General features: G+C 39.6%; 1 protein-coding gene across 1 annotated transcript in view; it reads left to right on the top strand.

The window, feature by feature from the left end:
* The window catches only part of LOC127586272 (striatin-3-like), a 45,717-nt gene that overhangs the window by 19,784 nt on the left and 13,624 nt on the right, over positions 1-12,309 (top strand). The window contains exons 6-13 of the mRNA XM_052044079.1: positions 1,197-1,356; positions 3,358-3,499; positions 4,054-4,158; positions 5,960-6,081; positions 6,655-6,830; positions 7,975-8,022; positions 8,459-8,580; positions 11,077-11,244. Of these exons, the coding sequence (XP_051900039.1) occupies positions 1,197-1,356; positions 3,358-3,499; positions 4,054-4,158; positions 5,960-6,081; positions 6,655-6,830; positions 7,975-8,022; positions 8,459-8,580; positions 11,077-11,244 (1,043 nt within the window). The remainder of the gene's footprint in view (positions 1-1,196; positions 1,357-3,357; positions 3,500-4,053; positions 4,159-5,959; positions 6,082-6,654; positions 6,831-7,974; positions 8,023-8,458; positions 8,581-11,076; positions 11,245-12,309) is intronic.

The following is a 12,309-nucleotide window of genomic DNA, read 5'->3' as shown; positions in this document are numbered from 1 at the left end:
ACACTGATGCGATGTCCTCCATTTAGTTCCATTTCATTTTAAAATTAAATTAAGCTAAATTTGGTTTAATGTTTTTTTTAATTGGTGAATTACATTAGATGTTAAAATGCAGTTGGATCGTACAGGTTTAAGTCCCCATTCTATTTCACATGTTCTGGTGTGTGATGAAGCCAGAGATCTAGCAACGAGATATGATCTTGCTTGTTCTCAGTTACCCAATCAATAAAAAAAAGCCAAGGAATATTACATCAAGCTGGGCTTTTACAGAGGGCACAGAGCCTTAAGATGACTATAGGTCATTCGGGCCATCAAAGCTCATCCCTCTAGCATACAATTTTCCCATCTTGCATCTAGCTGTGTTAAAACAGCTATTGTCTAGACTCTGGAAGTGTCTCCTAGTTCTCATTGTAACTTTCAGTGTGCAAATTCACATTTATTGTATAGCACAGAATCTGCAGCTCGAAACATGCTTTCTCATCCAAGTGTTCTACGTCAGTATTTGTACACGACCTACTTTGCATCCTGACTCAATACCCTTTTATTCCGTTCTCCCTTGTGTGTGCAATGAACATCTGTAAATGGGTCAATGCTTCCTACTTCAACCAGTCTGTGACAGCAAACTGATATTCTCTTCAGTCTCGGAAAAAATCCTAAATTAATTGTCTACACAATGCATATGATTTAAAAGAAATGTGGAAAAATATTTAAACATTATTTTGCTGTTTCTCTGCTCAGTTACAAACCACTATTGTAGCCTTATGTCTATATTATCTGCCCTAATTTGCTTTTCTCAATTATTTGACAGTCTGATGTTTAATTTCAATATCTAGATGGTAAGTGTAGATTATAAACATTCTGAGTGTGGGAGGAACACAGCACTACTCCCCCTCTGCTCCATTCTGATCATTGTAAGCAGGACAATTTTTAACCTATCAAGAATGTGAGGAATCTCAAAGACAATTTCCGAAAGCTTTGGACAATAAGCAATACATTTAAAAAAAATGCAACATGAGAAAGAAAACATGAAATTCTCATGTTTATACACCGTTAAGTTTAGTTGGTTTATCTAGCCCAGGTCAATAATAGGATCATAAAATTAACCTCTTTTTTTTCTGGGCTAATAAATGAAAAACAAGAGATATATTTCAATTTTATTCAGATTGCTTTGGTTTAATATTGCTCTTTCTCCTTTGCAGGAATGCAGGCAATGAGTCTCGGGATGGGCTAAGAAAGTCAATGCTGGAGAAGATGCCTTTCTTGCGGAATGTGGATGATGATAGTGATGAGGACGATGATGAATTGGACAGCATTCCTTCAGAACTATCTGTCACGCAGAGACTAAGCAAGAAACAAAGGGTAAGTGATGCTTTAACTTTCTAACTTCTCAGATTTTTTTTTGTGAGCGTTATTGTGTGTGTGCATATGTGTGTACATGTGTGGAGGTGAGCATTTGGTTCCGCACTCAGAAAAATTTATTTTACCCAAAACCTATTTAAGTCTTTCCAGTCTTTGCCATGGTATTGGGAGCATTTGTTGTGGCAACATCTAGCCCTACCTCTCTTCCACCCTTCTAGCTGCCTCTAAGTTGACAGTTTGTCCAACATCCAGTATTGAATAAATAAATATTTCTATCAACTAAATACTGGAAAGCCATTATCTTAATTCTCATCTTAAACATCAGTCCCTGGGTATGACTCCATCTCTCCTTGGCAACTGTCTTAAACCAAACCAGATTGTTCATAACATTAATGTCTTCCTTGATGTGAATTTGATTTTCAGATCACATCCACTTCAAGACCATGAGACGTAGGAGCAGAACTAGGTCTTTGAGTCTGCTCTGCCATTCAATCATGGCTGATTTGTTTTTCCCTCTCAACCCCATTCTCCTGCCTTCTCCCCATAACTTTTGCTTACTAACCCTTACTAATCAAGAACCTACCAACCTCTGCTTTAAATATACCCAATGACTTGTCCTCCACAGCCATTTGTGGCAAATAATTCCATAGATTCACCACCATCTGGCTAAAGAAATTCCTCCTTATCTCTGTTCTAAAGGGACGTCCTTCTATTCTGAGGCTGTGCCCTCTGGTCCTAGACTCTCCCATTACTGGAAACATCCTCTCCATGTCCACTCTATCCAGGCCTTTCAATATTCAGTAGGAGTCAATGGATCCCCCCCTTCATCCTTCTAAAGTCTAAAGAGTACAGGCCCAGAACCATCAAACGCTCCTCATATGTTAACCCTTTTATTCCCAAGATCATTCTTGTAAACCTCCTCTGGACTCCTTCCTTAGACATGGGGCCCAAAACTGCTCACAGTACTCCAAATGTGATCTGACCAATGCCTTTAGCCCTCCCCTGTATTAGCCCATCTATTGTTATTTAAATCTTGTGGTTTGGTCTTTCCCTACCTCATTAACAGGAGCAAAAACAATATTTCTAAGTCGATGTCACAAGCTATAATTAATAAAAGCTGTTTGATCTGAAAATTAGTCATGGAGATAATTTTGTAAAGTTATAAATGACCATCTAAAAAAAAATCTTCCCTTGTGCCTTGAAATCATTCACTTGAATAGTTTTCAATCGTTACTGGTTGGTTAAGTGAATATGAAGGTACCTACAACACACCTTGTTGGAAATTATTTTCCTGATGGACATTGAGTGAATAAAGTGTAGTGTGTTAAAACTGAAAAATCAATGGCATGCCAAAAAGAACTTGTCCTGACAGATATCCATGTTTTGTTACTTGGTTTCTTTAACACTGAAAGTTGGATACAAATTAATTTTTTTATACAGGAATTCCACGGTTTTACAAATTTTCCTCCTCCTGTGTTCTAGCATGCATTCACCAAGCCCTGCTTGCTGTCTTCCATATGCTTGTCACATTTCAGAGTGACTGAGACCTCTCTAGAATAGAGCAGGATGTTCCTTTTCAACCCTGCAAAGAAATCGATAAGAAGATTGTAAACTCGGGTATATGCTTCACATAAAATGATACGTGATGTGTAATCGCAAAATGAGTTGCAAAAAATAGCGTGGAGTAAACTATTCAGTGGAACAGTGAAGATGGGTAATAGCAGAAAGACATGGGTGAATGGAATTGATATGAAAGAATGCTGGTTTTTGGATATGGATGTCATGAGTGCAGAGTTTTTACACACTTGTGGTTTGCTGTATCCCTACCTAATGAACAGAGAAAAATTCACTTTTAGTCATCAGTATCACAACCTATAATCAAACAGACCTATTTGTTCTGAAAACTAGCCATGGAGATAATTCTGCAAATGGCCATTCAGATCAGTGCCTTGCTTGATTTTGTATTTGAGTTACAAACTGGTGTTACTCATTAAATTACAGATAGGCTCTGAGATGACAGCTGTTGATTCGGGCATGGACTGCGAGACAGTGGATGCTCTGAGTGAATTCCACTTCTTGGACACTGAAGAGGATGAAGAAAGGACTGAGGATTCCAGGAGCTCGGGGGATGGCAAAGAACTAGGTAAACTATATCATAAATGGAGTGTGCTGAAATGTTGTTATATTGAGTATTCTGTCACTGTCGGAGAATTAAAAGATGGAGATTTTCTCCTCCTTGCATCTTATTTTTTAAAAATTGAATTATTTTGCTCTATTAGTAGCTTAGTCACTTATAAAACTGAAGCATGCAACCTAGAAGGTCAGATTCAATCCAGTCTCTTCTGGGTTAGTGACTGGAGTCACTGGTATAGAGAATAGGTGAGAAATTACAAGAGGGTAAATATAATTGGGGAATATGGACAGGTTAGGGAGTGAAAAACCAGTAGTCAGTGGATTGGGGAGGGAACCAAAGATGGGTATGTTTGTAACATGGGATGAAGTAAAATAGGAGAGAACTGGAGAGGAGTACCACAGCTATGAGTTGGTTTATAATGAACACAGCATTGTAAACCAGTCTATGTGGTTTATGGGTGACTTATTTAATTGCTTTGTTCATTGTAAATCTGAATTTGTAAAGTATTTTGAATTGTGCTTTCTGCTGATTTATGTAATCCTTTATTCATAATTGATTCACAGGAAGTCACCGTTCCAAACTTCAGGATGTACTGCCTGATTTCACAGACATTGATGGCTTGCCTTCCATTCCAGCTGGGGTGATTGGTCAACCCAAGCCAAAAGAAGGTACTGGTATTTTTCTTATTAACCCCCCAAAAATTTGTTACAGAATTCTCAAAACGATGGAAAAACATGGTGTAGCAGTGGTGACTGTTGTCCAAATCCTGAGATAAAATTCTTGTGATTATTCCCATGTTTCTTGTGGAGTACAATTTTTAAATACTGTTAACTTCACAGTGCATTTTTTCTTTCTGTTATGATTAAAGGTAGGCTAAAGGTTAAGTTACTGAACTGGGAGCCAAAGTCTGGGGGCATTGTTCCAAAGGAATGAGTTTAAATCCCACTATGGTGGTTTGGGAATTTAAGTTCAAGTGATTAAATGAAACTGGAATTTAAAACAAAACTTGTTTTGCTAACATTGACCATGAAATTACTGGATTGTTGTAAAAACCCAAGGAAGGAAATCTGCCATCTTTACTTGATCTGTCTGGTGTGACTTCATAATCACCTCTGTAGCTGATTCTTAGCACCCTCCACCTTCAGAAGCAGTTAAAAGATGACCAATAAATGCTGGCAACAACCGCAGCTCATGAATGAATTTTTTAAAAAAAAGCCTCTAAACATTTTCCAAGATTTTAGAGTCATGGCCATACAATTACCTTTGCTGTCACTGACTTCGTAACCTAGGTAAGTAAACACTAAAAGTGCAGTGAAGTCCTGCCAGTGCTGACGGTGCCTAATACAGTCAGGGAGTCTCTAGCTTAATTTACAGGCTGCTAATTAGTTTCTGAAAATTTAATAATGTGGAGCTCATTACTGTGGATAAGTGTCTGGCACATGTTTGTGCTCCATCCAATCAAGAACAGTGGATTGTTACACAACTGAAATCGCATATAATGCTTGTCCGTGAGTCAAAAGGTAGAGAATTCAAATTCCATTCCAGAGGTTAGAGCACAAAAATAGATAAATGAAGTACTGCAGGAATGTGACACATTGGAGAAGCTGTCTTTCAGATAAGGCATTAAACTTGGTACTAGGAATCATGTCTAATTGGTTTTAATGCTGAGTCAAACCTGTAGATAACAATGGAGTGGACTGACCACTCAAAAAAAAGACCTGTTCCTGTTGTGCTTCATTACATTACCATATGATCCCCCACCTGATTGACTATGACCTTGACAGATATATTAGCCAGGCTGAGTAGACTGCCTGTCCTCAGAACAAATTTCGGATATCTCTTTGTGTGAATGTGGTGCCCTCCAAACAAGGCAGATTTAATCGAAAGCTGGAGTCTGAATGAATGCTTAGAGGAGGTGGACATGAGGCATACATCAATAGATGAAACTGAACAATGGTTCATGACATTGAATATGGACATCCAAATCTATGTGAAAGAAGATGATATAAACTAAGGCCCATCTGCTTTATCATGCAGATATTAAAGGTCCCATAGCATTGTTTCCAAAAAGAACGGGAATTATTCCCAGTGCTCTAGCCATTATTTATTCTTCAATTAACAGAACCAAAACAATTTATTTTCTCATCACAATTTTGTTTTTGGGAGCTCGTTGTGTCCAAATTGGCTACCTTTCCTACATTTACAATAGTGACTACATTCCAAAAGTAGTTAATTATTTAGGAAATTAGTCCCCTAAAAGCAGAAGGATTATTCCTTTTATCTTGAAGAGATGGTGTCTGCCTCTAATTTTGTTTTTAAACTACTTCACATAGCCAGGTATAAGAAGTAATTCCATTTTGTGGGGAATTAAATACCCCTCAACAGACATTAGGCTGAAATAATAAGCAAGATAATTTTGTCATGGACTACTGATAACTTTTTTGAAAGTTCTGCTCTGTGTTCCCCCAGCTGTTCCTCTTGCATTTCCTCCGCATGCTAGCAAACCATTTATACTTGGAGCGGATACTGTTGGAGATGGAGAGATGAGCTTGGGTGAGCTGGCAGGCCTCACTGTCACTAATGACAATGATGTAAGTACTATTCAAAAATCTAGCTTCTTGCACTAACTTCACCATAACTGTAAGCAAATTACAATTAAGCAATTACGTTGAGTGAAGCATTAGCCGCACTGACCCTAAGAGAAAGCACTTTTCATTAGACCATTCAGATTTTTATTCTTGCCTCTCCTGACGGCACTGACTCATCTTGCTGAGTTCCACGGGCACAAGCAACCCTGATTCATCAAGTGGCTACTCAGCAAGAGTGATCCCAGACAGTGAGTGCCAGCAGACTGTTAAACCATGGAGGACATCTCACATTATTCTTGTCTGATATCCACACAGCAACCAGATGTTCTTGCTGCATAGTGACGGGGACTATGAACCGTGACATTTTTCCTTCACCTTTCCTATTCTAGGGTCAGTGGGTGCAATTACAATTTACCAAATGCGACACTAGAGAATGACACATTATTTGCACCTTGTACAACAGACTGTTTTGTTGTAATGGAAGCTATATATTATCTGCCCTGTAAGGTTTTCTTCATCATTCAGAAATACTGTAAGAGAGGTCACTTTAGTGAAGTTTCTCTTCCTTGGTTTCAGATTTCCGACAGTAAGGATGCCTTCAGGAAGACTTGGAATCCTAAATATACACTGCGGAGTCATTTCGATGGGATCCGTGCACTGGCATTTCACCCAGAGGAGCCAGTGCTCGTCACTGCATCAGAGGATCGCACACTGAAGCTGTGGAACCTGCAGAAAACAATCCCTGCGAAAAAGTAAATTTTATTTATGTAACTATTTAGAACAATATTTCTGTATTATTGGAAGAAAGTAGAATAATGAGTTGATAAATGATATTCACAATCTGCATGCGGCCATTGGGGTTGACCTCATTAAGCAACTACATATTGTAGTGGGCTTGCTTCTGATCCAACCAGATGGATTATGAGTCTGGTTAGTTTTAACCCAAAGCTTTGCAGGCAAATATACACAATACTGAAATGACCTTAATTTATTTTTGCCCAAAGATTGCTTTTGACCCTTTTTATAGCCTCGCCCCTCCTTAAATCCTCTAAGATAGCTTTTATGCTGCAATTGCATCCTCTTCCACATCCCTGATTATAATTGCATTACCAATGAAAGAATGATTTCAGCTACTGTGGCTTTATGATCTGAAATATTACCTATCGTTAAACCTTTCTACTTCTCTGCTCATTTCAGGATCTCTTCAAAACTTGCCTCTTTGATCAAGTTTTGGTCCTTCTGTGGCTCACCATTAAGTATTGTTTGAGTACGCTTCCTTTTGAAGTACCTTGGAATGTTTCAATATGTTAAAATGTTATTGTTCAAAAGATTCCCTTTTGTTCAAAGGGAATCTGATCCTGAACGCTTAAAGAAAAAAATCATTATAGGAGTTTTGAATTTTGGGATGAGGACCATGGGTATAGCAGTAGAAAGAGCTTCCCTCTGCAACTAACCCAAGAGTCCTCATTGTTGACAATGTATCCTCCGGTTGTAAAGTTTTCCATATCCCAGCACTAACTTCCCTTGCATAAGAATTGAGTCTTCAATGACTTGTGAAAAGTGTGTGATTCTATTGTGGGATAGGCTAGATGAGCCATTTAGACCTTTTATATGTTGCTTTTGTACTTTTGAGAGGACTCACCACAATATTCTGGTTACTGAGGTTTATGTAAGCCTTTAGAAGTGTGCTGGGATTTGGATGGACCATAGCACATCTTGGCCCAAAAAGAACTAGTTTACTTCAGCTTTAAGCTGATTCATCAGGTATTCACAGAATGTCAAGAGTAACTGGAAATGACTAAATAAAGTTGTAGTTTTTGTTTAAAGGATAATTTAGCTAGAATGTTAAGTGGGGAAAAATGGTCTCCATATTTGTTTAATCTTATTTTCTTTTAGGAGTACTGCATTGGATGTGGAACCCATTTATACGTTCAGGGGTCATGTGTGAGTATAATTGGACTCTGCTACTCCATCAAAAAAAAATGCAAATAATATAATGCAAAATTTCTTAGTTTTAGATAATTTTTTCTGCCATGCTGTATTATTTATGTCACTTCAAATTCTCTGATAACACAACCTTATTAGTGCAAACAAACAGATTATATCTATTCCTGATGAATTCAAACTATCACGATTATTTTGTAGCAGAGTAGGTCCCTGATTTAATCCAGATTTCTGTGCCAAATTGATCTCATTAATACTGAAAGAGTGTTGTTCACGATTACTAAATATTAGGGTCCATTTATTAGAGAGCTGTTACTGTACTCCAGTACAGCCCAGAGAGAAATTAATACACGTGCTTTAGTGCATTGCGAAGTATCATATTATCTGGTCATTTTGTACTGCAGATTGTTGATCTACTTACCTCCTGCTGTTACAGAGACCCAGTGTTAGCGATAGCTGTTAGTTCTAAAGGAGATCAGTGCTTCAGTGGAGGGCTTGATGGCACAATTTGCTGCTGGAATATTCCAAGTTTGAACACTGACCCATATGACAGTTACGGTATGTACGAAGTAGCATTTATACATAACAAAATCGCATTCTGATGACTATACCTATGGTTTTGCTGATGTGTCATGAATGCAGGATCACCAGATTATCTATGATGGGGACTGTCAAATAATAATTCTTTTCAACAGTATTAGCCATAAACTGTTGAAGTGATACTTAAATAATGTACGAATATCGATGGAATTAGGGTAGTGTATTTCGGTGATCAACCATGATTATATCAAATAGCAGAGCATGTTCGAGGGGTCGAATGGCCAACTCCTGGCCCTGCTTTGTGTTTCTTTTTATCTAGTATCTAATTATCATCTGTTATTTCTTTACTTCTCTGTCCCAAATCTGTTGACTTTTGTTCCCCATATCTAAGACAATGTGTCCAATACTGTGCTTCAATAAGATTTATTTTTCCTGACATTAACAGATTCAAAAATAACGTTTTTCTCCACTAAACTTTCATTAAAGCTAAGTCTGCATTTGCTGCAGGTCATGGATAGACATCAACCATTTATTCTACTCTTGTGCTAATATTTACTTAAAACAATTTCAATAAAAGAGGGAGCACAACCTGGGTAACGCACCAAAGAAATGAAATGAAAGGTCACGGGCGAAGCTGATCGCCTGGTCAAACTGTGACTCGTGCCAATTTGCGGCTAGACTCTGCTCTTTTGGTCACAGAGTATCCTTTGACAAAACTGCCCAGGCAATGAGAATGTGAAGGGTGGAGCATATGCTGTACTGCAAACAAAGGAAATGAGTCTGCTTAATGAGAGGAAATAGAAAACGCAGCACAGTCCCAAAAACAGAATCAGATTTATTAACATATGTCATGAAATTTGTTGTTTTACAGCAGCAGTACAGTGCAAGACATAAAAATTACTACAAGTTACGAGAAAGTAAATAAATAGTGCAAAAAGAGAAATAGCGAGGTAGAGTTCATGGGTTCATAGACCATTCAGAAATCTGACGGTGGAGGGGAAGAAGCTGTTCCTGAAACGTTGAGTGTGGGTCTTCAGGCTCCTGTACCACCTCCCTGATGGTAGTAATGAGAAGAGGGCATGTCCCGGATGGTGAGGGTCCTTAGTGATGGATGCCACCTTCCTTGTGGGAGGGTTGTGCCCGTGATGAAGCTGGCTGAGTCTACAACCCTCTGCAGCCTCTTTCGATCCTGCACATTGGAGCCCCCACATCAGACGGTGATGCAACCGGTCAGAATGCTCTCCACCGTACATCTGGAGAAATTTGCAAGAGTCTTTGGTTTCATACCAAATCTCCTCAAACTCCTAATGAAGTAGAGCCACTGGCATGCCGCCTTTGTGATTGCATCAATGTGTTGGGCCCAGGATAGATCCTCCTGAGATGTTGACACTCTGGAACTTGAAGCTGCTCACCCCTTCCACCGCTGTCTCCTCAATGAGGACTGGTGTGTGTTCTCCCAACTTGTTCTTCCTGAAGTTCACAATTAATTCCTTGGTGTTGCTGACGTTGAGTGCAAGGTTGTTGTTGCGACACCACTCAACCAGCCAACCTCTCTCACTCCTGTACCCCACCTCATCGCCATCTGAGGGTAATTTTACCGGAAAAATGCAGTGAAGCAAAGTTAGATGCATGTTATTTGCAAGTATGTCACCAGGCTTGTTTCTTGAATTCACTTTCTGGGTACTGCTGACAAGGTGAGTATTTCTAATTGTTCTTGAGAAGGTGATGGTCAGCTACTTAAGTCCATTTGATGAAGTCCATGGTGCTAATGGCCAGGTATTTCCAGAATTTGGGTCCAGTGACACTGAATAAATCACAATATATTTCCAAGTCAGGATGGTGTGTGGCTTGGTGGTGGGGAATCCTGCATATATTGGCATTTACATATGTCTGCTGTTCTTATCCTGCTTGGAGGTAGTGGTGGCAGCTTTAGGAGGTGCTATCAGAGTAGTCTAAACCTGTATCTGCAGTGCATTTTGCAGATGATACACACTGTAGCCAGTGTGCCGATGGTGGAGGGAATGAATATTTAGGTTACTGGTTGAGGTGTCAATCAAGTGAGCTGCTTCATCCTGGAACTCTGTATTGTTAGAGTTCCACACATCCAGGCAAATGGGGAATAGTTCATCTTCCTATTTTGTGTTGTAGATGCTGTGAAGGCTTCAGTGTCAGGTGGTGAGTCAATTGTTGCAGGTACCCTGCCTCTGAACTGCTCTTGTATTCATGGTGTCCGTTGGCTGCTTTAGCTGAATTTGATGGCAGTGGTGACCCCGCAGATCTTGCTCATGGGGAACTTAATGTTAATGCAGCTCTTGCTCATAGAGGACTTGATGTTAATGCCATTGAATATCAAGGGCAGGTGGTTAGGCTCTCTCTTTTTGACAGTTATTGCCCAGCATTGTGTGGCACAAATATTACTCATCTATTATCTCCACTTCGGGTGAGTATAACAATATCAGTTCAAGAAGCTCATCATTCAGCACGTTGAATCTGTGTGTGTGTTTTTGTTTACAGATGACAGCATTCTCTCCAGAACACTAAATGGTCATACAGATACAATTTGGGGACTTGCATTTAGTACCCTGAAGAATCGCCTGATTTCATGTTCAGCAGATGGAACTGTCAGGTTGTGGGATGCAGCTGCGAATCCAGCTTGTGTTGGTACATACAACAGAGAAAAGGGTGAGTGAAAGAAAAGATTGTGGGCAAACGCATAGCTCTTGAAATAATTGAGAAGTGGGGTATTGGGGCCAACAGTTGATAGGGGAGAGATGTGCATGGACCAACTACTGGCAGGGAGAAAAGGTAGGGTGTCATATACTGGGTGGGTTGTTGGAATGGGGTGAAGATTGGGAGGGTAAAAAAGGATCTTTGCTTCCCATATATGCTGCCTTGAGGCTCATCCTTTCTTCCATCAACATTTTTATCCTTGTGCAATTAAAGCATACTTTTTACTGAAAGATCGAAAGCAAAAAGGGAGAAAATAAGAAAATGACTCCATAGTACAGTTAGAATGTTCATTTTGCTGTCTTTACCCTCTTTGTTCATAAAGTTGCACCATTCTCTATTGGAAGATCATCCTTTGGATTGGACCATCTTCTGATAATCTGCCAAATTTATTGACGTTGTTAACTCTGAGACCAAAAATGTCACCAGGTTTTGTTTTTAACCCCAGCGAGGGTAGTTATCAAATCCATGCTACACAAACTTGAAACCTTGGGGTTCACAGTGACACAGCTGGTGGAGCTGCTGCCTCACAGCTCCAGCAACCCAGGTTCAATCCTGACCTTTGGTGCTGAATGTGTGGAGTTTGCATGTCCTCCCTGTGACCATGTGGATTTCCTTCGGGTGCTTTGGTTTCTTCCTACGTCAGTAAAATGTGCAGGTTGAAAGACTAAGTGGCCACTAATAATTGACCCTAGTGTCCAGATGAGAAGTAGAATCTGGGGTGGAAGGGGAAGTTGATGGGAATGTAGGAAGAATAAAATGGGTTAGGGTGGGATCGATTGGGGGGGAGAACAAAATGGGTGCTTGAAGATTAGCGCACTGACTCTGTGCCAAAGGGCCTATTTCCATGATGTATCTCTCTGTGATAGACTCTTTCAAGTAATAAGAAAGCAATCGTAAGCAGCCACCTCTCCCCTTCCTTAACCCATGGGACAGCACAATTGCTTCTACACCCCAGTTCAACTTGGCTGAGTCTAATTGTAATGTAGTCTGAGTGGCTTACCTTCTCCCTTCATCATG

Source organism: Pristis pectinata, chromosome 35 (assembly GCF_009764475.1).
Source record: "Pristis pectinata isolate sPriPec2 chromosome 35, sPriPec2.1.pri, whole genome shotgun sequence".
Taxonomy (NCBI): Eukaryota; Metazoa; Chordata; class Chondrichthyes; order Rhinopristiformes; family Pristidae; genus Pristis; species Pristis pectinata.
The sequence above is the reverse complement of the archived record's forward strand: the minus strand, read 5'-3'. Positions and strand labels throughout refer to the sequence as shown.